The sequence below is a fragment of the Periophthalmus magnuspinnatus genome, chromosome 6 (assembly GCF_009829125.3).
Source record: "Periophthalmus magnuspinnatus isolate fPerMag1 chromosome 6, fPerMag1.2.pri, whole genome shotgun sequence".
In the NCBI taxonomy this organism is placed as follows: Eukaryota; Metazoa; Chordata; class Actinopteri; order Gobiiformes; family Gobiidae; genus Periophthalmus; species Periophthalmus magnuspinnatus.
The window spans coordinates 9,924,536-9,952,306 of NC_047131.1; the positions used below are offsets into that span (position 1 = coordinate 9,924,536).

The window sequence follows — 27,771 nt, forward strand, 5'->3', positions numbered from 1 at the left end:
TTTAGGACCAGAATTTGATCTTTAATTTGAGAAAAGAAAAAGGCGACACTGAATTTAAAGCCGTTAGAGAAAAAGTTATGTACAGAGTGTGGGCCATGTTACAAAACAAGAAAACAACTTCCCCCAAACCTCAAAACACCAGGACCTTGTTACAGTTACAGAGTACTTTAAATAAAAGCCTTCATTTACCTCATACGCTGAAAAAAACTTAGGACTAAACCAGGTCTAAACCAGGTGTAAACTAGGACTAAACCAGGTCTAAACCAGGACTAAACCATACAGAATTCTATAAATAAACAGCCTTCATTCCCCACACATTTATAATGACTTAGGCACATCGTCTCATACAGGGGCTCAAAGAGTTAACAGCGCCCCCTGGACTACAATCGAAGAAATACAAAATCATATTAAATAACAGTCAGCAGAGGTGGGTAGGACTGTTACATTTGCTTGAGTTGCTTTTTAAAGAAACTGCACTTTTCAAAGTACTTTTCCAGCAGCATACCTTTACTCCTACTTGAGTAATATTTTATTGAAGTAACAGTACTCTTACTTGAGTAATATATAGTATAGTACAGTGTAACAGTACTCTTACTCGGGTAAAAGTTGTGGTTCCTCTTCCCACTGCGAGTAAGTCTAAAGTGACTTGAGCTTTATGTCGACAATGTGAAATTATTTGATTGTGTTTTTTTCCCCTTCAGACATGATTTAATTTGGATCATTTTATTTGCCTCTTTGAAAAGACCAAATTTTTGTGACTTATTTTAAGTTTTGTCACATTCTCTTCAAATTCTAAATCAGACTGAGTACTTGAGTAGTAATACTTTTTAATTACTAATTTCTTGGACCACTACTTTGTACTTCTACTTGAGTAATATTATTTTTGAAGTAACTCTTACTTTAGTACAATGTTTTGGCTACTCTACCCACCTCTGTCAGAGAGTGGAAAGAGTTAAACTTGACTTGAGATTTGAGTTCACAACTTTGATTTGAGTAATTCTGACTTAAATAATCCAGAACAAGTTGATACATAAATTAACTTGTTTCAACAGATTTACAAAATCAAATACATCAAAATGATTCAGAATGGCTCAAGTCAAAATTAAATTCAAACTGACATTATGATGTTTAGAGTCTGAGTCTGTGTTGTACTGCATAAATCACATTAAAGGTGCACTCTGGAACTTTCTCAAGTTACATAAGTTTCAAGTATCGCTCATGAAAAACATTGGACTTCACCAGGACGTGCTTTTATCAAACCTGTGATGTATTTAACAGAACACAAATCCACTGAACCAGGGCTGAACCAGAACTAAACCAAGACTAAACCAGGACTAAACCAGAACTGAGCCAGGACTAAACCAAGACTAAACCAGGACTCAACCAGGACTGAATCAGGGCTGAACCAAGACTAAACCAGGGCCAGACTAAACTGTTGCAGAAGTAAACACAGTTGGTCCAGGCCGCAGACTCCTGTGCTCCTCATGTTCTGATGTGTTCAGTGAAATATGACACAAAGCAGATTTTCAAGTATCAGACGTCCAGGAGATGCTTCACTGAGACCGGATCAGTGTTGGGAAGAATACCTCCAAAATATATTTACTTACACATACTGAATACTTCCTTCAAAATGTACACGGTAAATCACAGTACCTCATTCTGAATACTTAGAATACTTTCACATTCAGTGGGCCACAACATGGGTTTAAAACAGAGGCCAGTAGTACTTTTCTAGCAGCATACTTTTACTCCTACTTGAGTAATATTTTGTACAGTGTAACAGTACTCTTACTTAAGTAAAAGTTGTGGTTCCTCTTGAGCTTTATGTCGACATTATGAAATGATTTAAACATTTGTGTTTGAGTGACACTGATGTAAAAAGGTGTTCTCCTCATACGAGTTTGAATGTTTGAACACTGCAGTCTGAAGTATAAAGATGCACTATGTAACTTTTTCTAAATGAACAAATGCTAGCTAAATAAACTTTGGAACATTCCAGGTAAAGCAATAACGTCTCCATGGAAACAAGTAGGTGGCAGATCCCCCACTAGAAAAAAAATTACATAATGCACCTTTAACATGAATAGTCATATATCATTGATTTTTGAAAAGTAACTGTATTTTGAAAAGGACATGTGTTTTACTTCCCAACACCGTAGCCTGAAGAAGCAACTGTAACAGACAATAGAACTGGAACAGCCAATCAGAGGAGCCGAAAGATAACGGCCAATCAGAGCAGCCAAACCATAACGTCCAATCAGAAAAGTCAGACTACAACAGCCAATCAGAGGAGCCAAACTGTAAAGGCCAGTCAGAGGAGCCGAACCACAACAGAGCTGAACGGTAACAGCCAATCAGAGGAGACGCTACAAAAATACAATTTTCAGCAGGACTTGAACTCAGCACCACCCAAAGTCACCTCTAAACCTTTAAACTTTACATTTGATCACATTTTACTGTCACAAGACTAAAAAACATTTTCAGACTTTGGTGCATGAAATTTCAAAATGATTAAAATAAAAAAATCACTGAACATTTGAAATAATGTTAGTGTACAGGCTTCTTGGGCACAAATCTCCTATAAATTAATACTAATAAGAAACAGTTTTATGAAAACTCTTCAACACGACTAAATGTGTTCTATTATTGAAATGCACGGGGCACTATGTTTCAACACAATCTACTACACAAACTGTTTTTCAACAGGATTTAACAGGATTTCAAATAAAAAATGATGCTAAACTTTACCAGGGCACAAACAGTTTAAGTTCTTACTTTTATAGGTTCAGTTTGGTTTGGTTTTAGCATCACCCAAACAGATTGTCTGTCTGCACATTAACACGTATTCTGTCGTTTTCTATTTATTTTGTCAATAATTCTACTAGAATTTAGTGCAAGAATCAAAGCATAATTGAGTTTAAATTTAGTCTAAAATACAAAAATATATATATAGCAAATAAGCTCATTTCAGAATTTCAAGATGCTTTCAAATTAGTTTAGTTTTAAAATTCCAGTTATTTCAGTCTTTTTGTAAATTATTCCAACTTTATCTACTTTTTAAGCACAAAAATTGGTCACAGTTAGAGCTTGAAGCGTGTTTTGGTACAGGCTCAGGAGAGCATCTTATTATCAGAAGGTTGCAGGTTCAAATCCCTCCTCCTTCCATTGTGCCTTTGGGCCAAGCACTTCACCTTCATTGCCTGTATATCTTCTATTTTAAACTGGTAAAAGATAAATCAGAACATGTTTGGTGCCAGTTTGATGGACTAAAAGAAAATGACTATGTGTCACAGTCCACTGGTCCATTTTCTGATGCTAACTTTTTATTGCTAACTCAAGCTAGCAGCGAGGTGTAGAGGTGATTTTGGGTTTTAAAGACATTTCAACATTTTATTTCTTACATTTTTTTCAGTTTAAACTTAAAAAAACGCCCTAAGTTCCACGTTGACGAAGCATTGTATCTACAGACACTTTACAAACGCAGAAATTTGTACACAATTTGACTGTTTTGAACTTTTGTATTTGCGTTTACAAGTCTGACTCGGGCATGTCGCGCACCTCTGCCATCAGGTAGCCGATGCCGTAGCGCCCGTTGGGAGCCATGTCGACCTCTGGGGGAACTGCTGTTGCGTTAGCATTGTTAGCATTGTTAGTGGCATGTTTGCGGTAGATTCCGGGCATCGGGGAGGGCTCCTGACTAGGACTTTTTCCGTGGATGAGGCTTGCGTCGTCCGCGTCGTCGGTCTGTGGCGTCTCCGCGATTATCCGGCCTTTTTTGTACGACACGGATGACAAACCGCTCGGACCGTCTTCAATGATGTTACAGAAGCGGAGGCAGAAAACCACGGGAACGGGAAGGATCGCCATGATGACCAGAGAGATGCACACCACAATGCCCCACACAGGAAAACCCAACTTCTGCTCCACCGCCTGCAGACAGATGGAGAACAATATTAATAATTTGTCAAAAAAAACTTTGTTGTTTCAGTCCTACAACGCGAGTCTAAGACTTTTAAGTGGGGTCAAGGCCCTCGAATACCTCTTGCTCCTGCCTCTCTCATCTCTTCTCCTGTCTCACCTGTCGATCCTGCCTCTCTCGTCTCTGCTCTTGTCTCACCTGTCGATCCTGCCTCTCTCGTCTCTTCTCCTGTCTCACCTGTTGCTCCTGTCTCTCTCGTCTCTGCTCTTGTCTCACCTGTCGCTCCTGCCTCTCTCGTCTCTTCTCCTGTCTCACCTGTCGCTCCTGCCTCTCTCGTCTCTGCTCTTGTCTCAACTGTCGCCCCTTCATCTCCCCTGTCCGCCCCTGTCTCACCTGCTCCTGGCTCCAGGCGCTGTAGCTGGGAGGAGTCATGACCAGTTGGATGAAGCTGGACCCGAGCAGAACCAGGAGCAGGATCGGAGTGACGAACTTCCACATGTAAAAGTAAAATCTGTACGGAGAGAATCCCAGCATGTCCCGGAGGTCCTCAAAGAACCTAAACACAAAAAAGACACAAAATATTAGATTGACAGGTCCTCAAAGAATGTAAACACATAAACACACAAAATATTAGAGCTGCAGGTCCTCAAAAAATGTTAACACAAAAAACACACCAAATATTACAGCTGTAGGTCCTCAAAGAACGTAAACACAAAAAATACACAAAATATTAGATCTACAGGTCCTCAAACACAAAAAAAACACACAAAATATTAGAGCTGCAGGTCCTCAAAGGAACAGTGTGATTGGTCTAACAGGTATCCACACTTCAAACTTCTCCCCTGCAGCCAAGTGTTTTCAGTCAGAAACACCTGGTTGTAATCAAGGCAGTCCTGTGTGTTGTCACATAGTACTTAAAATTGCAGAGGCCACTGGAGGCAGCACACACTTAGATTTAAATGTTTTTGACCAGAAAGCTGCAAATTTACCCAGTTTAACCTAAAATTGCCAAAAGAAAATGACTAGGAACAGTAGAGGATGCTGTTCTCACTTGTCGACGCCGTAGACCCAGGCCACAGCCACGTTCTCCAAGATCACCACGATGAGCAGAGGCAGAGTGGCAGAGTAATCGTCAAACATGGCAACAAAGTAGTTCCCTGATCTCTGCACGAAGAGGAGCCCGATGGAGAACGCCAGGACACAGCAACCCACTGTAAAGAGGGAGAAGAAATATATAGCAACACATATAACAGAGGGAGAGAGATGGACAGATCTCTGCACAAAGAAAAGTCACATAGAGACAGCAACTCACTGTAAAGACAAGAGAAAAGAGAGAAGAATCAACCATAGACTGTATAAAGAAGTGGACTAAGGGAGTGTGACATCACGACAGCGTTCGGCTCCACTCAAATGAAGCTCATCGAGGCTAGAGCAGTTATAGGAAGCCATATTTGGAATTTCAACTGCGAGAATCATAGCAACCAAAAAGCCAATCTGGAGCGAAGCAGTTGAAGGTAACGCTCCTTTTGCTTAGCAACGCTGTCAATCAAACTTGTTGCTAATGCTATTGCGAGCAGTGGATTTGTATATTATCTATTGTTACTAATATTCATATCTTGAGTTAGGCAGATAATAGTGAAATAAAAATAACAGTTTTTGTTTAGCAAATGTATAGCGAAAGTGTAGCGCATTGAGTCAGAGCGCAGCCATGATCACTTCCTATTTGGAACGCGGCGGCTAGTAGGTTAGCTATGTCCACTTATATATACAGTCTATGATAACAACCAATATAAGAGAGAGAGAGGGAGAAAGAGAGAGATCGAGAGCAGAAAAATATATAATAACATGTCTAATAGAGGAGAGGTTGAGAGAGGAAGGGAGGGATACAGACACAAGACCAGTGTAGAGTGAGAGACACAAAAGAGGGTGAGTGGGTTTTTATACAGGGGCATTTCTAGGCTCGCTGAGGTCAGACGTGTGCACATCCAACTGTGCACGTGAGTCTGGGGTCCTTTTAAAAAAAACAAATACTTGATGTATTCTAGTCCATTTTAAGAGTGTTGGGCAGTTTCAATGTAGGATAAATGTGAAATAAACATATGCAACCATTTCTACAGTTTATCTGAGAATTATAATTACATTTTCAGTAGTTGTATTTGTGTCTGCACTGTAAAAAAAAAAGATCCACGTAAATACATATAACACTAGTCCAATGTTTTGTCCCAGTCCGACCTTTACTAAGTCTCTTGTTTACGCCTGTACCTGTTCTTCCAGCCCTGGTGTAGTCCTGGTTTAACCTAATTTAACCTGGTTTAACCTGGTCCAAACCTGGATCAATCCTACTTCAGTCCCAGTTCAGTCCCGGTTCAATCCCAGTTTAGACCTGGTTCAGTCCTGGTTCAGTCCCGGTTCAGTCCCGGCTCAGTCTTGGTTCAGCCCTGGTTGAGCCCTGGTTCAGTCCTGCTTCAGTCTCGGTACAGTACCTGTGAGCAGCTCCTTGCGGACTTTGAAGGTGTCGATGAGCGGAGTGAGAATTCCCTCGATAGTTCCGAACATGCTCCCGAGCCCCAGGTTCACCAGCATCAGAAAAAACATGACAGACCAGAATGGAGAAGCCGGGAAGTGCGTCATGGCCTCTGTGAAGGCAATGAAGGCCAGACCTGTGCCCTGAACAGTCTGAGGAGAGACGGAGAGAGAGAGGGTTAGACCTCCAGGCCCAGGACCAACTGTCCTGTTTAGGAGTTTGATTTTCAACAAAAAGGTGAGAGTGACTCACTGAAAAACTGTTGGATAATGCTAGCTAGCTTGTGACTGTAATATTATTTGAGAGGGATTTGTTTAACAGCACAAATCAGCTCATCTGTTATAGTTCAGCTAAGTCAGTTCTTTATGGTCAGATTGTGTTAAAATAAAACTCAGATTATAACAAAGCCTCTGAAAGAGCAGTGCCTACTCTTAGCATCACAGCCACAGGGAATGGCCAGCTGCAAAGTATCAAGAAAATACATCTAAAAGGATTATCTCCATGGTAATGTTTGGTATCTGACACCCACTTCCAGTGGCCATGTTTTTACTTTAATATAAGTTTTTTCTATTTGTGCATTATCTGATGTCCAAGTTGAACTAAAATGAAAGTTCCAAATGTAACCATGGCTCTATTTTATCCCTACTGACCACCAGAGGGCAGTGTGACTGAGTGAGCCTGTTCAGGTTCAAGGCTCATCCCCTCAGTGGGGATGAAATACAACCATTTTTAACCCCTTTCCTTTAAAGTCTTTGTTTGTGTTTGTATATTAATGTATTGCGTGTATATATTTAGTGCTACCTGGTTGAGTTCCAATGCTGAATGTGTTTGTGTGTCTATATGTGTGTGTTTATATTGTGTGTATATATTTGTGAGTGTTTATATTTGTGTGTATATTAGTTGTACCTGGTTGAGTTCCTTCTCGATGCTGCACATTTCCAGCCCCAGTTTGTTGAAGTCCTCCTCTTGCACAGCTCTTATAACAGAGATGATCTGGTGATAGTCGTCTGCAGTGATGCTCTCTGGAGCCGACAGGTTTATGTGGTGAGGAATCAGACTGGCCTCGATACGGGAGCCCAGGAGGGACACCACACGGTTTGTGTTTCTGCAACCACAACAGCAACAACATGGACAATATTAACTAACTATAGGATCAAATTGATAGGTCACATATGAATCAGTGGATCTTCAGAGTGTGAAGTTTTCAACTTTTGTAAATCTAAAAGAAAGATCACTAGATTACTCAAACATGCATGGATTATCTAAAACCTCTTCAGGCGTGTTTTTAATGAGGCAACAACATTATAACATGGAAAAATATACAAAAAGTGCATTCTGTGTAATACCCCTCTTTAATATATGACATTTTATATCCAGACATAATATACAGATGCTAATATCAGTATTGGCAGTCTTCCATGTTTTAATATTTGAGGTTCTTCTCTGTTATAATGTTGTTTCCTCATCACAAACAGACATGGAGTTGTGTTTTGCTTGATTCACACATTTAACACACAAACCTTGCACATTTAGGTTGAGTTATTGTCATAAACAGAAAACACTCTGTTCCCCCTTGTGATGTCATGAGGTAATACAGGAAGTGCTCCACTGTGTTTTAAACTCCACACACCTTCACTAGAATCATTTGGATGATTTCAGCCCTGGAATTGCCAATCACTACTGAAATAAAGGTAAAAGGAGCTGTTAACTTGAAAACTACCACTTCACGACATCACAAGGTGTAACAGAGCATTTTGAGCTTTGGAGATGTTACAGACTAAGAATAAAGTGTTACTCAAACATGTGTGAATGAAACAAAACACAACTCCAGGTCTGTTTTAGAGGAAGTAACAAGTTTATAACATGGCTTAAAGCTCACAAGAGTCAGTCTTGTGTAATATAGGACCTTTAAGGAGTGAGTGACTATGTTACACATCATTCATATTACTGTGTAGAAATGTTGCCGATCTTTGTGTAGATGTTTTTTTTACTCACGTGGCGATGCATTTATCGTTCATGATGTTGGCCTTAAACCCGAGCACGGCGAAGACGACCAGCGTGGCCAGAACTGAAGTGAAGAAGTTTATGAAGGAGACCAGCACGGCGTCAAAGTGGCAGTTATTGTCTCGTTTGTTGTAACTAGAAAACGCGATGACGCCTCCAAACCCCAATCCCAGAGCGAAGAAGACCTGAGTCGCTGCCTCCCTCCACACCTTAGGGTCCGCCATGATGTCGATCTGAAAATACAAGAGGGTCAGTGTTTAGACTGGGTTTAGTCCTGGTTTAGTCCTGGTTCAGTCTTAGTTCAGTCCTGGTCTAGTCCTGCTTTATTCCTGGTTTAGTCCCGGTTTAGTCCCAGTTTAGTCCAGGTTTAGTCCCGGTTTAGTCCTGGTTTAGTTCCGGTTTAGTCCCGGTTTAGTTCCGGTTTAGTCTTGGTTTAGTTCCGGTTTAGCCCCGGTTTAGTCCCGGTTTAGTCTTGGTTTAGTCCTGGTTTAGTCCTTGTTTAGTCCTGGTTTAGTCCCGGTTTAGTCCCAGTTTAGTCCCGGTTTAGTCCCGGTTTAGTCTCGGTTTAGTCCAGGTTTAGTCCCGGTTTAGTCCCGGTTTAGTCCCCATTTAGTCCAGGTTTAGTCCAGGTTTAGTCCCGGTTTAGTCCCGGTTTAGTCCCGGTTTAATCCCGGTTTAGTCCCGGTTTAGTCCCGGTTTAGTCCCGGTTTAGTCCCGGTTTAGTCCAGGTTTAGTCCCGGTTTAATCCAGGTTTAATCCAGGTTTAGTCCCGGTTTAGTCCCGGTTTAGTCCCGGTTTAGTCCAGGTTTAGTCCCGGTTTAGTCCCGGTTTAATCCCGGTTTAGTCCCGGTTTAGTCCCGGTTTAGTCCCGGTTTAGTCCCAGTTTAGTCCAGGTTTAGTCACGGTTTAGTCCAGGTTTAGTCACGGTTTAGTCACGGTTTAGTCACGGTTTAGGCCTAGTTTAGTCCCGGTTTAGTACCTGTGGAGTAAACATGTGCTTGATCCCGTCCACAGATCCTTTGAGGAGCAGAGATCGGACCAGGAAACAGATGAGGACCAGGTACGGGAACAGAGAGCTGAAGTACATCACCTGAAACAAACACAGGAGGTTAGTGCTCTCTCCTCACAACAAGAGGGTCCCAGGTTCTACTCAGGGGTCTTTGTGTGTGTGTGTCTGCGTGTAGTTTGCATATTCCCAATGTCTCTCTCACTGAAGAAAATTTACTCCAAAAACAGTAGGGCTGCAACTCACTATTATTTTAGTAATCAACTAGTCAAACGATTATTTATTTTGTAATAAAAAAAAATACATTTATAGCCATATTCATGTAAAAATATGTAAACAAAATGTTAAAAGTCGTGGAAATCCTCAGGGTTCAGTGCTCGGGCAATATTATATATTATGATTTTTTGTTAAATGAAGTCCTCTATGAAGACCAAAAGCAGCTTGTACAAATAGTAAAGTGGGAGTTTGATATATTTGAACACATAATTTCACAGAAAATTATGTTCAAAGTGAAAAAAATATCTTTAAAACCCAAACTAGCCGATATGATCGGTATGATCAGAGATACAGCCTTGTTTACAAACAAGAAAATCTAAAAAAATATTATGAAATGTGGCTTCACCACGCCCTGATGAAAGAGCTTTCTCGTTAAAACGTGGAGGTCTGTTATTAATGAAGAGTTCAAGCATTACCATTACTTTGATTTTTCAATTTGAGAAAAGAAACCATGATTATTTTGTGTTGGCATATCAGCACTAACTTTAAATCACATGCAGATCAAACTGAACCATAGTGGCAGTGTCTCAGGACTAACCATTCATCTGATCCACATCTTTGTTTTTGTTTAACCTGTGTGTGTCGTGAAAACAGCATTTTACTGTTAAACCTACACCTCTGCACATAATGACAGAACAGGAGAGACAGACGTGACTCAAGTCTGACTCGCTTAAACCCAGATTAGAGATCAATTTAACCTGGATTAAAGAGAAAGCACAGAGTCATCTCAAAATGGAGCCTGTGGGTTTGACAATGGTGGAACATAACCAAGTAAAAGTAGTAAAGTACTGTACTTAGGTATACATTTTAGGTATCTAAAAATATACAACTAATTTTGTTCTGTTGAACAAAATTCAGCAACAATCTTCAAATCAAAATCGCTACATTTGAAGCTTTATTAGAGTTTATTAGAGAACACCTGCGTGAAATACTTTTACTTTTTACTCTTTAAATACATGTTTAATGTTTTTTTTTACTTGAGTAGATTTTTTCTTGTGATACTTTTACTTTTACTTGAGTATTTAAGTACTCCAGTATCTGTACTTTTACTTAAGCAACAAAGTGGAGCACTTCTTTCTCCTCTGGGTCAGATGGCTGATCTCTCTGTGGAGTTTGCATGTTCTCCCTATGTTACTGTGGCAGAGTGGTTAGCCTTTATTCTCCTCTGTGTCTGTCGTCTGCCTTTTCTTAGTGCCACACTTTTCACAATCGGAGCCAAGCTGAAATGGGCGGGAGTTGCCGTGGAGACGAGTCCGGACCGCCCACCCACGAGTCCAGGTCTAGACCGGGTTTAGTCCAGACTCAAAGAGGAGGTCTAAGAGGGGCATTAGGATTCTTTTGTGGTGATTTCAAAGCCAGAGAGGCCCCAGCCGAAGCAGAGGGGGGGAAAAAACTACAAAAAACCAAAGGGATTCTGGGTAATGTGTCCAGTGTATTACATATAGAGTTAAAGGGTTTTTACAATGTTAAATATGCTTTTTTAGTTAAAGGTGCTGTACCTCATTTTTCCCCTTGTATTTGAGTAAAACTGAGTACAGATATTGTACAAGCAAATCTACAAAATAAGTCTGCTGTGTGCTGCCTGCATCTAATTATAAAGAGTGTAAACATATAAAGCAGGAAGTGCAAGTTAGCTTGCTAGTTGTTGTTAGCTTTACTGTGATGGCAAAACTCCACTCTGGTCTCTGAGGGTTGTGAAGTGCTTATAAACTCATCATGGCGAATCATTAGGATGCTCTGATTGCATAAGGTAAGTGAGTAGTAACTTTGGACCACTGTTTAAAATGAAAGATTTTTTTTTCACATTTTAAAGACAGTAAAAATTAGGGAGAGACTTTAATGTTGTATTCTCCTATAAAAATTATACTTGGATCTTCAGTCTCATGTTTGAGTAAGCTCCCTGATTTCTATGTAACATTTCTAGTGAAGGTTCCATCACCTGCTTGTCTTCATGGATATGTTATTGCTTTACCTGAAATGTTCCATAGTATAGCATTAAATTTAGTTATCTCCTTGGAAACAAGCTGTGACACTGACAGGTTACAGGTCAGATCTGTGGAGAGGCGATGCCGCTCACAGTGGGAATCCATGTTCTTCAAGGTACCGTATATTTGAGCTTTAAAACCTCTGTGTGTCAGATGCCCTCCGTGTGTCTCCATGGGGTCTTATTCTGTGTAAGAGCTACTAAACCTCATGTTCTGAAATGTCCGTGTGTGTCAGATGCCCTCCCAGTGTGTCAGATGCCCTCCCAGTGTGTCAGATGCCCTCCCTGTGGCTGCATGGGTCTTATTCTGTGTAAGAGCTGCCGACCCTGTAGTTTAGACTCTACAAACATGAACATGATCCTACTTTTTAAACATATATATCGCTAATCTATTTCAGTTTCAGTTTTCCTAAATTGTGTAGCCCTGATGGAGGCTACGGTAAAAAGCTAAAAGTTACATAATGCAGCTTTAAAAAAAAACCCATCTAAATTAAGGGAGCATTCACATTTCTCCTGGATTGATCCCAGTTAAGTCCTGGTCTAGACCTGGTCCTGTTCTATTACATTTGGTCCTCACAGTTTAATCCTCCCTTTGTCCCTCTTATCTCTGTGTCCAGCTCTGGCCTGGTCTGTCCTCCTGTCACTGCTTCTGTCACTGCTCCTGTCGTCAGCTCCTGTCGTCTGCTCCTGTCACTGCTTCTGTCACTGCTCCTGTCGTCTGCTCCTGTCTCTGCTCCATGTCTCTGCTCCATGTCTCTACTCCTGTTGTTTGCTCCTGCCATCTGCTCCTGTCTCTGCTCCTGTCGTCTGCTCCTGTCGTCTGCTCCTGTCACTGCTCCTGTCTCTGCTCCATGTCTCTGCTCCTGTTGTTTGCTCCTGTCACTGCTTCTGTCACTGCTTCTGTCTCTGCTCCTGTTGTCTGCTCCTGTCTCTGCTCCTGTCTCTGCTCCTGTCTCTGCTCCTGTCTCTGCTCCTGTCTCTGCTCCTGTCTCTGCTCCTGTCTCTGCTCCTGTCTCTGCTCCTGTCTCTGCTCCTGAATGACAAAGGTCTGGTAGAATGTGATTTTCAGCATTAAATGGTAGTAGTTTCTTCTCTATTCCCATGTGTCCTTATATCTGTGTGATCCCTCAGTGTCCAGTTGGTTCCATAGTGGTCCATGGGTGTATAGTAGTCTGTGTCTTATACTTGTTCTGATGCAGCTCAAGATCATTCTAAAGATAGGAAAGGTTCATTTCTGTCCTGTGACTGGGACTTTTTTTTTAATCATATCTGAACGCACATTTTTGCCCTCATGAAGGAAACAGAGGGGTCTAAATTAAGGGAGGCCATTTTAACTAATCACATGGACCTTTAAGTGTTTTCGAAATGTTTCTGGAAGAGAGAGTTTAAAGTTAGACTGCTTAACTTTTCTGGTAAGAGGGAGGGGATTGTCTGCCATCTGCTTGTCTCCATGGATACTTTATTGCTTTGTCTGGAAAGTTCCACAGTAGGGCATTAAACATATCAATCTTGAACTGAAATGAATAGATTACTGGTGTTTTACTGCTTAAAAATATACCTTGAAAAACTTGTATTCTTACTGTAAGTGGGGTGGCCTCTCCACAGATCTGACCCGCACATTGGCCAGTTTAATGCCATACTGAGAAACATTCCAGTCAATACAGCAATATATCCCCACGGAAACCTGAACCATGAAGACCCTACCTTAAAAATATTAATTATTTTTACCCATTTTATAAAGTTCCCAGTCTACGTCCAGTTATAGTCCACAGAGTCCACACTTCTGGTCATATTACACCGGACAGGACACTGTTTAAGCCTCTGATATGAAACTCATGTGATGTTAGCTTAGCATCAGCGCTGACAGTAGCGTGACAAGCACCTGAGCGGATTAGTATAGCGGCTAAAGGTTAGCGCTGGCTCTTCTCAGGTAATCCTCATGCACTTCCTCTTTATTTCCTCCGTAACTGTACAAAAGAGAGTTTAACAGTTTATCTGCAGAGGTCAGAGGTCGACATCCAAATGAAGATAATTCCGCAAAATGGCCTCTGTTTAAATCCTGGGAAATGCTTTGATTCTGGCTGATCCTTCTTCTGATCTCGGCTTACTCCAAATCCACTTAAATCCACTTTTTCATTGATCATATATAAAATCTGACCCCATAAACTGTACCGAGGGAAACCTACTTCCAAGAACTGGGTCAGGAAGGAACAGGGAAGAACAAATCTCATTTCTATTGAGATCATTCACTCGTCCTACTGCCACCAACACTCACACACAGCTTTCATACAATGTGGGTGAATCATCTTGCCAAAGGACATAACATTTTCAGATTATCGCCATCGCCTCTTCCAGCTCACTGTTCAATAGAGGGTTTAATAATGCAAGCTGGAAAAAGCTAGTACCTTTCCCAAGTACACAGTGTTCTTTAGATGGTATAGTCAATACACTTGTTTATAGTTTGTACATTTCCGGAGGACTGGATGTTCTATAGAAGTTTTTATTAACGTAAAGGTTAAGGTACAGTACAGTAGTTTATTTAGTACCTTTCTGGAGGACTGGATATTCTATGGTGTAGCCTTTACAGTATTTATAACTTTTTAGTACTTTCCCTGAGGACTGTACGTTATAGTATTGTAGATCGTTAGTACCTTCACTGAGGATTGTATGGTCTATAAATGTTATTATAGGTGCATTCATGTGATTCTAATACCTTCCCAGAGGACTGTGTCGTATGTACATTTCAGTAGTATATTTTTAGTACCTTCCCCGAGGACTGTGTGTTTTATTGACAGTATAATGTTGTGTTATTCCAGTACCTTCCCAGAGGACTGGATGCCCTTGATCATGGCCAGGCACACCATGGTCCATGCAGCCAGCAGACACAGGGTCATTTTCCAGTTGAGTCCTCCACTCTCAGAGATGTTGTCGGAGATGTTCAGAGCCACGCGGTACCAGTAATATGTGGTGGCAGAACTCTTATCGCACTCAGGGACCACATCTGAGGAGAGGAAGAGAAGGAAAGTGAGGGAGAGAGGGAGAGAAAGAGAAGAGGGGAGAGGGGGGGACTGTACTTCTTAATTAGCTTAAATAGGTCTATACATTGGTAAAAGATTGAGTTGTTCTGAAATCACTGCAAGTATCGCACATTTGCAGCTGTTGGTATCATCAAGTACTCAAAACAATTCACCAATCTGATACCACACAGTATTTTTCTAAAGTAGGATGAGTAGAGCTGCAGCTGTTTGCAGCGTGGGGCTAATGCTAACATTAATGCTCAGAGCATCTTGAACACAGGCTGCAGAGGCTCTGAGGACACTGTGCTTCTTTTTCATGCTTTAGCCTGATGCTAACACGGACTGGTACCTGGAACTGCAGATTCTCTGAGGCCAAGAGTCAGTACTGGATTGTTTTCTTTTCAAGTATTGAACCCCAGTCTTCATCGAAGTGAAAGCATTACTTTACACTTTATAATCATTAGGTCATAGCTTTCATATATTACGTAAAGATTTGTTTAACACTCAAAGATGTAGATTCTGTTCAATGTTCTGTGTGATAAACTCACATGTGGAGGTCTTGTTCTTGATCAGAGGACACTCGTGCCAGGGCAGAGGCTGCTGGAATGACTGAGAGAAATAAAACAGGCTCCAGCCAATGATCACGTTGTAGTACAGCGCCACGAAGAAGCACACCTGAGGAGGAGACGACAGGTGAGTTTAACACACCTGAGGAGACCACAGGTGAGTTTAACACACCTGAGGAGACGACAGGTGAGTTTAACACACCTGAGAAGAGCGAGACAGGTGAGGATAACACACCTGTCAAAATACAGGCAGGGAAGGTTTCACCGATATAGAGAGAGACAGGTGGACATTATATACACCTGTACAGAGACAGGTGAACTTTGAGTGAGGAATGGTCAGAACAAGTCTGGTCAAAGAATTGCACTGTGCATTTTTCATTCCCTTCACACTTGGTGGTGGTAAGACACTACTGTAACCACAGCTGCCCTGGGACAGACTAGGACTAACGCCAACAGACTACATTCATACTTAGCAATGTGTATGAAGTGCGTTGGACACAACAACAGTTTGCACTAGAGACACTGCTGTTCCACTGTGGCACCTGGTATTCTCAGCAGTCTCCCCTCCAAGTACTAACCAGGCCTGGCCTAGTTAGCTTCAGAGTAGTAGTATTTGTAATAGTATTTACAGTAATAGTAGCAGTGGTGGTTATAGACACAGCTGTAGTAGTAGTAGTAGTAGTACTTTATCTGTGTACTCACCACACAGCTCTAGTAGTAATAGTACATTATCTGTGTACTCACCACACAGCTCTAGTAGTAACAGTACATTATCTGTGTAATCACCACACAGCTGTAGTTGTAGTGGTACATTCTCTGTGTACTCAGCACACAGCTGTGGTAGTAGTAACAGTAGTAGTACTGTATCTGTGTACTCAACACACAGCTGTAGTAGTAGTAACAGTAGTAGTACTGTATCTGTGTACTCAACACACAGCTGTAGTAGTAGTAACAGAAGTAGTACTGTATCTGTGTACTCAACACACAGCTGTAGTAGTAGTAGTAGTAACAGTAGTAGTACTTTATCTGTGTACTCACCACACAGCTCGCGAACCCGATGCCTCCGAGTCTGGGGCTGATGTAATTCCAAACGCCGATGCTGCCGCGGCGAATCCTCTGTCCCACAGCGAGCTCCAGGAAGAAGAGAGGGATCCCGATGAGGATAAGCAGGATCAAGTATGGGACCAGGTACGCTCCTAAAGTACACAGAGAAATATAAACCAATGAGCCAAAACAATACGACCACAGACAGGAGGACCAGGTACGGGACCAGATATGGGACCAGGTACACAGATATACAAACACGAGCCACAACAATACGACCACAGACAGGAGGACCAGAATAATGAGAAATCCTGCTCTCATTATTATAGCATTTAGCAAATAGAAATGATTTTGTTAATCCTGATTAAGATAAAAAAAAAAAGAACTGTTTAGTCTGATTTCATGTTAGACAGTGAGGAAAAAGCATATGTGTCTTTGTAAACTTCTGGTTTCAACTATATGTTGTATGAAACAACATTATAACAGATCAGAGAATAGAGTAATACAGGCCCTTTTGTGGTAAAGTGTAATTCCAAACTGCACTTTAAGGAGCAAATTTACATAAGACTCATTTCAGACAATGCTCTGCACACGCCCCTTTACTGTAATATTGACTCTGGATCTCTATAGTAAAGTTCTTTGTTTACAGCTGATTTCACTTTCTACACCCCCCAAAATCAAACAGCACAAAACATCACTTCTTCAGTCTTATTTTGTTTCATTGGAGTAAAGAGTATGAAACTAAGGTATTGATTACTTTTGTTCATCATATACACATCATAACATAGATAATGTAAAAACACGCAGGAGAAGTCCATGTCTGACTCGTCTGGACCTCTTGTGTTCTTGTTTTGGCTGATAATCAATCTGTGTATCTCCAAATCTCTGAATAATGAAATGTGACATAAATGGACCCAGGGCTGAATGATCCAGGAAAAAAGTCTACTTACGATTCTTATGAAGTATCAACAAAAAGACTGAAATCTGAACTGACAAACTAACACAAGAAAACATGTTTGCACAGATCTAAACAACAGGGTTAGCGGTTTTTATGCAGAATTAAACCCCATGGAGACACAGAGAGGACATCTGACACACAGGAAGGGCATCTGATACACAGGGACATTTTAGAACATGTTTTGGCAGATCTAAACTACAGGGTAAGCTGTTTTAATACACGACGTTTTGATGTTTAGTGTGATTGGTTCCATCTTTAAGTGTCTTGCCCAAGGACACGGCAACAGCATTCATCTGTGAGAGCTGGACTAGACTACACCAGGACTGGACCTAATCTGAATCACAATGTTTGTCAAAAAAAAAAATCACTTTTAGATATTTTTTCCAAATCCTTCAGGGATGATTTATGGACCTGAGTTTTGTCCCCATGATGTGGTAAAGACCCGTGCACACAGGCCTGAATATGTCCTCACTTGTACATAAAAACACTCTCACACACAGAGGCTGCTCAGGGTTAATCTAATTATACAAAACACAGCGAGACAGTACGAGGGACACACATGTACACACATCAAGGAGGGAGGGGAGGAGAGAGGGAGAAGAAAGAAGGAAAGAAGAGAGGAGAGAGGGAGAGAGAACACAGTGAGGTACTGAGGGAGTTAAACAATATCAGGGACACACGCAATACAGGAGAGAAAGGGGCGAAAGAAGAAGGAGAGTGGGGCAGAGGACACAGAGAGAGAGAGAGAGAGAAAGAAGGAAAAAGAGAGAGAAAGGAGAGAGAACACACAGAGATTAAAAGAGCAAAAACAATATCAGGAAATACACAATACAGAAGAGAGAGGAGAAGAGAAGGAGAGAAAAGAGAGAATGAGAAGATCAAAGGAGGAGGATGGAAGGAAGGTAAGAGAACACAGAGTGATCAGTGAGAGGCTGGAGAGTGTCTAAACAATGTGAAGAACACAGAACATATAGGAGAGAGAGAGGGGCAGAGGAGAGAAAGCGGGAGAAGAGAGAGAGGAAGGGGCAGAGTGAAATGATTGTAAACCTACTGTTAAGCATCTCTTGAATCTTTAACAGATCGTGGACATAAAGTAAAGAAGAAAGTAAAACATAGCGCCGAATGTGGATTTAATGAGGGAGTTACACATAAAATGGTTCTAACATGAAGAGGACAAGCCTCTGTAGTCAATATTATTCACTGATGGTAAGACACTTCTGTAGCCACTGCCGCCCTGGGACAGACCACCTGAAAAGAGGCTACCAGTGTATGCCATCAGCGCTCTTTACTTCAGCAATCACTCACACATACAGCACATTCATAACTGGGCAAAGTGTCTTGCCCTAGGACATAAAAACAGCATGAACTGGTCAAAACTGGGATTGAACTCTTGACCTTTGGGTTAGTGGGCACTTTTATGTTTAAAGGGAGTATAGCAGTACAGATATATTGCATATGCAGTGGTCAAAAGGAGTCTGCTGTATACTGTCTGTGTTTTATTATCTGCAAACGAGGAAGTGCACTGTTAGCATGCTAGATGTGTTTGGCTGTGTTGTGATGCCCAAACTCCACTATGAAAAGTGCTTATAAACTCATTGTTGTGGATAATTAGGGACTCAGAACCTTGACCAGAACTTTGGACTACTGCAAATTGAACTAGTCCTGTTTTTCACATTTTTAAAACAGTAAAAACGAGGTACAGACTTTTAAATTTCAAACATTATAAATCGGTCTCTTACCTCCTCCATTCTTCTGGCAGAGATACGGAAACCTCCAAACATTCCCGAGCCCCACGGAGAATCCCACCTGCGCCAAGATATACTGTAGTTTACTGTTCCAGGCTGGACGCTCCTCCTCCTCCTCGTCTGATCCCGCCTCCTCTACATCCTTGGCCCTGCCCCCTGGTCCGTCACCGTTGACAATGAGTGCGGCCTTCTTAAAGGGTTCGTCGGTGCCGTCTTCGTTGGAGAGCAGGTCACGGGCAGACTCTGTGGCGTCATCGTCCAAGTCGCCTCTCTTCACCGACTTGCTGCTTTTGGGCATTGGGCAGGAGCTCGAGTCCAAATAAGGTGAGGTGGGAGGGGCACAGGAAGCAGGAAGTGATGCAGATAGTGCAGAGGCAATGCAGAGGTGGGCTCAGTCTTTTTAAATGTTTTTAGATGAGTTTGTTGAAAGAGAAGAGAGGAGGGTGTGGCTTATTTGCTCATTTTCACCTCAAAACCTGTGACACAGAGGAAACAAATATCGGTTTAAATACGTCTATGGTCAAAGATGCAAAGTTTCACATCTTCTCTGTTAATTATCGCTTAAAAAATTCAAAATGGCTGACTAAAAAAAAGTTACATTTTTTTGTGGATATGTGTGCTCAATTAAAGCTACAGTATGTAGCATTCTGGAGGTAAAAATTCACCTGCATGATTCTATAGAAACAGAAAGTTAAAACCATACTTCGGAACATTCTCCATGGAGATGGATATGTTTTATGCCATACAGTGGATTATAGCCAAAGGGACAACATTTCCATGGAAACAAGCTGGAGATGCAAGCCCGCTAACAATAAGGACATATTTTTAGAGGAATAAACAAAAACAAAATGAAAAAAAAGAGAGAAGCTTTTCTTTTAGTCCGTTTTTTGGCTAAAAGTTGCACTCATAATAAGTTGGTAGTTGTAGTATCTAAGATCAAAGGATGTTCTCATAACTGTATCAAAAAGCTGAATTTTTCCATTACAAAGAACTTGATAACTATGAATTACATTTTGGATATTTCTTTCCTAAACTGTGACTCCCCAAAAGCCCTTTGAGTTACACCGACCCCTGTCCTCCATGTGAAGTTATCGCATCATCAGATACCAGACACGACATATAAACTAGTTATATTTACATTTTTTGAACAAAAAATGCAATATTTCTCATTTACTGAACTCTGTGGAGTGTTTTAACTGGATGACCTCATATACAACACAGTGTAAGGAAAGTATTTAGTGATAAAAGCGTGATCCCATCACATGACATCACCTGACCCAATGCTGGAGCTCAGAGCAGCACTCACACAACACACACAATACAAGAGAACATGTACATGTAATGTACTGGAGGCACTGCTCTGTCTGAGGCTCTGTTAGATTTTAATCTTAGTTTTGTTTTAACACAATCTGACCATAAAGAACTGACTTAGCTGAATTACAACAGGTGAGCTGATTTGTGCTGTTTAACAAGTTGGTTGGTGGGGTTGGTTAAGCTAACCTTAACCAACTGTTTTTCATTTAGTCACTCTTTTGCTGAATGAAACTCCTAAACAGGACCCTGGAAACAAGACACTTGGATTGATCACAGGCTCTTAAAGGTGTGCTGTTTAAATCCTTTTAGTGTTTTTTGTTGAATCTAAAAACTGTTTTTGGCAGTGTTTACTAATGTATGCACTGAGGGAGGGAGCTTAAGATATGAAATTTTTATATATATATATATATATATATATATATATATATATAAATCAGATCAAACACATGATTCACAAGTTTAAAGTCTTTATATAAATGCATAAATGTGTTTCCTAGTACTTTTTTTCTGCACAAATAGTCATTTTTGCATGAGCTCCCCCTGCAGGTGTAGTCTTGTGAGTGCAGTTTGAGTCAGATACACACAGATACATTATAGTTTTGAGTGCTTTTGCCACGCCCCCTTTTTAATCAACCAGTGGATGGGCAGCACATGTGTTTAGTCCAACCAGAGTTTCTTTAGTGAACCATAGGCCTATTCTAGAGCACACGGTGAACACAGCCTGAGGAGCTGTGTCCTGAGTCTCATGTGTCTACTGAATTATTCAAGATGGAGGATTTGCATAGGAACCCAAACACTGAAGGGAAATCCCTCAAATATTTAAAACAGATCAGATTCCACAACAAACGGCACAGGTCCCGAGGAGGCAATGTGCTCCTTTCCACCTGAGTTTAAAGAGGAGTCGAAGAATTCTGTTCAGAGTGCACACTGTAAACAACACTGTCCCAGTAAACAGGACTGCTTTAGTCCTGCTTTATTCCTAGTTTAGTCCTGATTTAGTCCTGGTTTAATTCTGGTGTAGTCCTGTTTTAGTACTGTTTTAGTCCAGCTTTATTCCAGGTTTAGTCTGGCTTTAGTCCTGGTTTAAACCGGGTTCAATCCTGACTTTGATCTCTTCCTAGTTTAGTTGGAAATCTGAATCTGATATTTATTGGTATTGAACTAGAACTAAAACTCACTGTATCACAACAGAAATCTGCATTTGAACAATATTTACTTTATCTGCTCTCATCTGTTTTAAACCTTATGGGCTCTTTATATTTTTTTTCGTTTCACGGAGAAAGTGAATTTGTTCTTGGAAACACAGCCTTCGTCTGACAGCTCTACAAATGAGGTCACGACAAGGACATGCACCCTCCACTCAGACATTAGGAGTCTAACCCGCAACCTCCTGGTGAGAGGTAGGAGACAGGACAACCACTCTGCCACAGTCACACAGGGACATCATGCACACTTCATTCAGAGATCATGAGTCTAACCCGTAACCTCCTCGCTAAAGGGAGGAGACAGGACAACCACTCTGCCACTAACACCCACCCTTCACTCAATAATTGTATATACTTTACATGCTATTATTTTGTTATAATTTTGAAAAATGCATTATTTATTTTCATCCTGTGTCCTGATGTAACCTTTAAAAACACACAGAGCTCCAGTCTAGACGCCGGCGTGGGTGAAAAACAGAACCAAACCTAATCCTATAAATGTCAGCGTTATTTTCATTTGTCTAGTTCATTTTTGTTTGGTATTTTAACAGAAGCGTTTGTCCACACATCTGAAGGTTGCCGGTTCGAATCCCGCTGTCGAAATAAACATCACTGTCAGAGCGGTCACATCCACTGACCCACAGGTTGGAGGTAAGATCCCAGCTCCCACTGATAAATGTTGTCGCTGTGTCCTTGGGCAAGACACTTAACCTCTCTCCCAGTGTCTGTGCGCACTGGTGTATGAACGTGTGTGTGAATGGGTGAGTGGTTCCTTGATGTAAAAATGTGACCCTTTACCATGAACAGTCGATTTATTTAAAATATCAAAATATTCAAGATGGACAGAATTCACATTTTGACGCTTCGTTGCGCGTTTTCAAACCACAAAATTAACCACATCCGCCGATAAAGGACGTGCATTTCTTTGTAGAGCGCGCGGGTATCTTTTGTATCATTTTTTGGATCACCTGACTTCACCTCCTCCGAGCGAAACAGCGCGTACTACTCGAGCAGACGTGTCCATTTTGATTAGAACGCGCGCACTTCACTTCGCGTTACTGGAGGCGACTAGTTTAACGACGAAAACGGTGAGCCAGGCGCGCCGCGTGGTCAGAGCGCGCAGAGGGAGTGCGCCAGGGAGGAAAGCGCACCATCATCGCAGCATCACCCGAGCCACTCAAACCGAGCAGACTCCACGACCCGAGCGCCGGTTCTGGAGACGCCTTTGCGCACCGGGTTAGCGGATAAAACGGTCCCTACGCTTGGTCACATTAGCTGGTTTTATGGTTGGTTTGCTGGAGAGAAGAGGAGAGGCCAGAGTCGTTTCATAATCAGTTGAATCGACTTGGCGATAAATCCAGAACACTGCAGTGAACACAGCGATCAAAAGCCGGTAAAAGGCCGGTAAACGTCAGAAAAGGGAGTGGATACTTCGCTCTCAAACGAATGGGCGTGAATAATTTGAAATGCTTGAGGTTTAATCTACTGGGATAAAAAAAAAAAATTAAAACAATCTTGCTTTGTAAAATTGGTCGAAACACAAACGTCCATGCATCATAATTGAAACATGTTTAATCACACCTCACATTTTATGATAACCCCCACGCGCCCTCGCCTCGTGCGTGTCATCCCCGCGTAAGGTTTCATCATCTACCGCCACTCTGTCCGCATCGGCCCCATTCAAACACGCGCACATCCATTTGGAACATGTTCATACGGGGGGGAAACGTATTTAAATCCTCACCTGTGCGTAAAAGGAGCGTGGTGTCCAAATGGCGAGGATCAGGGGATGAAATTGTGGGAGCACATGCAGGGAGCAGGCATTGTCACGGGCGGGTCGGTCTTGGATGTGGTCAGACACCGGTGAGACAGAGGCGAGTGATGCGAGAGAGGAGAGTGCGGAGTCTAAAGCACGGAGAGGAGGCGAGGGGAGGGACAAGCAAAACCAACACACTGTTCTCGCGATAAGTCACGTTTTTACACAAAGGGTGGACTCGTGAACGTTGTAGCTCGTGCGGTATTGAAGTGAATTGTAAATATTTTGTGCGTTTATGCGTGTTTCTGGGTTAAAATCGTGCTTTGGAGCGAGCACACCCATGTTTTAGACTTGGTACGGTCCACTACTCCACTGCAACACGGAGAGAGGCTGAGCAATGTGCTGATGTTTATATAGGGCTTTAAGCGGGTTTGTTGAAGATATTATAAGAGGAAGTGTAAATATTAATTCTGGTTTGTGAGGTTGAGAGGTTTTGAAAAAAAAAAAGTAAAGTTTCTTTTGGGGAAAAGTTGAGTTTATGGTTTTAGTTCAAGGTCGGAGTTGTCTGTGCGTCATCGCCCGCGTGAAGCGACATGTGGAACAGACAATAGAGAGGCTCCCGGCTCTTGGGAGTGGATTAGAGTCAGAACAGTCTGCACATGGTTAAAAGGAAGAAAAAAATACAGACACCTTTACTTTTACTTTGCTAGAGAAAAATGATCTGGCCCACAACCTCCTCACTGAAGAATAACCACTCTGCCACAGTCACACAGGGAGAACGAGCACACTCCACTCAGAGGCACCAGCAGTCAAACCCACAACTTGGTGAAAGGGAGGACACAGGATAACCACTCAGATATCAGGAGTCAAACTCACAGCCTCCCCACTGAAGGGAGGAGACAGGATAACTTCTTAGGTTTCATTGGAAAGATAGTCAGCCATCTTGATTCCTGGAGTTGTAATCCTGTTCCTCGAGGTTCACTGCTTTTGAACTTTAGAAAATACACAGTATCACAAGAAGCAAATTCTGAGAACTAAAGTGGATTGAAGGTTTCAAGGTTTCAACATTGTGTTGAGACATAAGCTACAGTAAGAACTCAATGTTTCTCAGACCTTTACACCATGTACCTCCAACTGAGATAATATTTGGCCTTCTGAGTGCCACCAGATCTAAACCAGGACAGGACTATTCTAGCTTTAAATAGGACAGAGGAGCAGATGAATCGGAGGATGCAGAGGAGAGGGGCAGAGGATGCCTGGTTTCACCCTTTCTCTTTGGTTAGTTGATCTGTTGAATTGTTGATGACTTTAGTGACTTGAGCTGATGGTGACGAACAGGAGTAAGAGGCTGTGGAACATGTGGGCAGATCTTTGTACGTATCACAGGAACTCTCCACCAATCAGAGGCCAGCCATGTACACATCACCTTTACATAGATTCAACTCATGATGAAATAGTGACAGCACACACAAAGTACTGAAATGTTTCTTCTGCATTTGACCCATCCTTCAGTGTCTCAGAGTTAAACCTGTATTTGACCCATCCAGTGGGACCCATCTTCAGATCTTGGTCTAGTCTTGGTCAGGACCTTAGCTGGAGGATTTGATCTGCTGTGCCTGTTTGTCTGTGTTTATCTGATCGTTCGACACAGTGACACAATCACATTTGAAACATTTGACCTGGTTCAGTCCTGTTTAGTGTTGGTTCAGTCCTCTTTCAGTCCTAGTTTAGCCCTGGTTTAGTCTTGGTCTAGTTCTGGCTTAGTCCTTGTTCAGCCCTGGTTTATTCCTGGTTTAAACCTGGTTCAGTCCTGGTTTAATCCTGATCTAGTCCTGGTCTAGTCCTGGTCTATTCTTGGTCTTGTCTTGGTCTAGTTCTGGTTTAGTTCTGGTCTAGTCCTGGTCTAGTCCTGGTCTATTCTTTGTCTATTCTTGGTCTAGTCCTGGTCTAGTCCTGGTCTAGTCCTGGTTTAGTCCTGGTTTAGTCCTGGTTTAGTCCTGGTCTAGTCCTGGTCTATTCTTGGTCTATTCTTGGTCTAGTCCTGGTCTAGTCCTGGTCTATTCTTGGTCTAGTCCTGGTCTAGTCCTGGTCTAGTCCTGGTCTATTCTTGGTCTAGTCCTGGTTTAGTCCTGGTCTATTCTTGGTCTAGTCATGGTCTAGTCCTGGTTTAGTCCTGGTCTAGTCCTGGTCTAGTCCTGGTTTGGTCCTGCTCTAGTCCAGGTTTAGTCCTGGTTTAGTTCTGGTTTAGTCCTGGTTTAGTCCTGGTTTAGTCCTGGTCAAGTCCTGGTTCAGTCCTGGTTGTAGATGTAAGTCTGAGTTGTGAAGGTCGTGAGGAGCTTGTATCAGGTCCACACAGAGATAAGATCATGCGAGTCGGACTTATCTGAGCCTATGTTTTGTCTCAGCTGAACTCAAGGTGCTCAAGCTGATTTCACCTCACAAACTTCACAAAGCGGAGACTAAAATCTGGTATTTTCAAATAAGCACAAAAATAAGACAAACTAAATTAAACCTGAAGGAGCTACAAGAAACACAAATGTTCAGATCATTTCATATTGTAACATAAAGCTCAAGTCACTTTAGACTCACTCACAGAGGGAAGAGGAGCCACAACTTTTACTCAAGTATTTTATTTATTTTTATTTATTTATTTGATAGGGACAGTGCATATTAATGAACATCTGTAAACACAGTGTAAATATGCCAGATTATAGCAAAAAATACTAATTTCCATCTGTTGTCCCTAGGCAGGTACACAGACAACAATTAAAACATAGACATTACAAAAATACAATAAACGCAGCTAAAGGTGCTCACAGACCTGGTTTTCCTTCAGCCACAGTTTAAGGTGTAGTTTGAATGTGGACAGAGATGAGCGTTCTCTTATTGTCTGAGGAAGACTATTTCAAATATGAGTCCCTTTAACAGAGAGCACGGTTTGTCCAAATTTAGTGCGTCTGTGTGGTACATCACAATCTCCTCGAGATGTGGCCCTGGTTCCCATCCCAGTCACAGTCTTTAATTTGATAAAGTCTTTCAGCGGAAGAGGAGCAAGTCCGTGTAGAACTTTAAATATAAAACAAGCATTTTTAAACTGTATAAAATTATCAAAATTCAACCAAAGTAAGAGTACTGTTACACTGTACTATATGTTACTCAAGTAAGAGTACTGTTACACTGTACTATATGTTACTCAAGTAAGAGTACTGTTACACTGTACTATATATTCCTCAGTCGATGTAAAACTATGGGGTCTGTAAAGTAGGGATGTCCTAAATGTTGGCCACTGATCTAGGGATTTTTAGAGAATTGGTCTGAATCTGGATTTGGTGAATACATTGTCACAGGGAACAGAATCCTCTGCACCTGCCGCCTCTGCACCTGCCGCCTCTGCACCTGCCGCCTCTGCACCTGCCGCCTCTGCACCTGCCGCCTCTGCACCTGCCGCCTCTGCACCTGACGCCTCTGCACCTGACGCCTCTGCACCTGACGCCTCTGTTAACACTAGCTAACGCTGCAGCTGGCGGCCAGAGCATCTTAAACACAGACTGAGGAGGATCTGAAACAGCTAAAAACATTATTGGCAGAGGCAGTATTTGTTTTACCTCTGCAATGTTGTCACAGAGCTTTAAACGTGAAAACCAAACTTTGAACAAACCAGAGTGGGAATAGAGCTGAATGTGCTAACATGTTTTTCTGTGAAGTCTCCGTGTGCTTCAGGCTTCTGTCTTTGTACATGCCTCAAATATGAAGAATATGGAGAAAATATACTGGCTTTAGAAACAGAGGTTAGACTTCACTAATGTCTCTGTGTCTGTCTCTTTGTTTGTGTCTGTCTTTATGACCGTCTGTCACTAATTATCAGGCTATTTCAAATATGCTTTTTAAATCTGGCAATACTTTTATTAAACTGGAGCTAAATTCACTAGAATACTTCATTATTTCAGGCACAGCCTGAAATGTAAAATTGGTCCTGGGATGAGATTGGTATCAGATCGGTATCGGGAATTGCAAATATTAAAAAATCATATTGGACCAGGAGCTAAAAAACCTAGATCAGGACATCCTTACTGAGAAGTTGAGCGCTCACCCAAAGTGCAGTGGTTTGATCCCAGCGTGGATCCTTTTTTTGTGTCTTTAAGCAAAACAAATTCACATCACGAGTATGAATGTAATGGAGTGAGTTTTGGTCACAGGGGCTGAGGGAGCAGATTGGCAGCCTCATGATCATCTTGTCCCAGGGCAGCTGTGGCTATCAGGGGTTTTAGTTTCCTGTTATTAGCATTAGCATATTTTTGTAACTGTTAATCCGTATGGCATAATAAAAGCCCATGGACAGAAGCTGCTTACCACAACTGAGCAGAACATTTCAAAACCTTGAAATTATTTTTATCTTTGTAGTTTTGGTCTATTAAACCTAACAAATGCAAATGTATATCTTTAAATCAAAATC

The 27,771-nt window shown here is 41.7% G+C and overlaps 1 protein-coding gene across 1 annotated transcript; it reads right to left on the reverse strand.

Moving 5' to 3' along the window:
- Window positions 1–3,513: 3,513 nt before the first annotated feature.
- Window positions 3,514–19,466, reverse strand: slc6a15 (solute carrier family 6 member 15). Its single transcript, XM_033968758.2, has 11 exons — window positions 19,038–19,466; window positions 16,335–16,492; window positions 15,279–15,405; window positions 14,533–14,714; window positions 9,427–9,537; window positions 8,439–8,680; window positions 7,350–7,548; window positions 6,403–6,595; window positions 4,971–5,130; window positions 4,313–4,475; window positions 3,514–3,930 (listed from the first exon to the last, which is right to left on the reverse strand). Exons 1-11 carry the CDS (start codon window positions 19,339–19,341, stop codon window positions 3,529–3,531), a joined length of 2,241 nt encoding a protein of 746 aa, XP_033824649.1. The 5' UTR covers window positions 19,342–19,466; the 3' UTR covers window positions 3,514–3,528.
- Window positions 19,467–27,771: the final 8,305 nt, after the last annotated feature.

Bases quoted from the DNA above. Each gene is read 5' to 3' on its own strand.
- slc6a15 (XM_033968758.2), bottom strand. From the start codon at position 19,341: ATGCCCAAAAGCAGCAAGTCGGTGAAGAGAGGCGACTTGGACGATGAC. The intron at 4,476-4,970 runs GTGAGAACAGCA...TTTTGTGTTTAG, and splicing joins TGGGTCTACGGCGTCGACAA to GTTCTTTGAGGACCTCCGGG. The intron at 3,931-4,312 runs GTGAGACAGGGG...ATCTGTCTGCAG, and splicing joins GCGCCTGGAGCCAGGAGCAG to GCGGTGGAGCAGAAGTTGGG.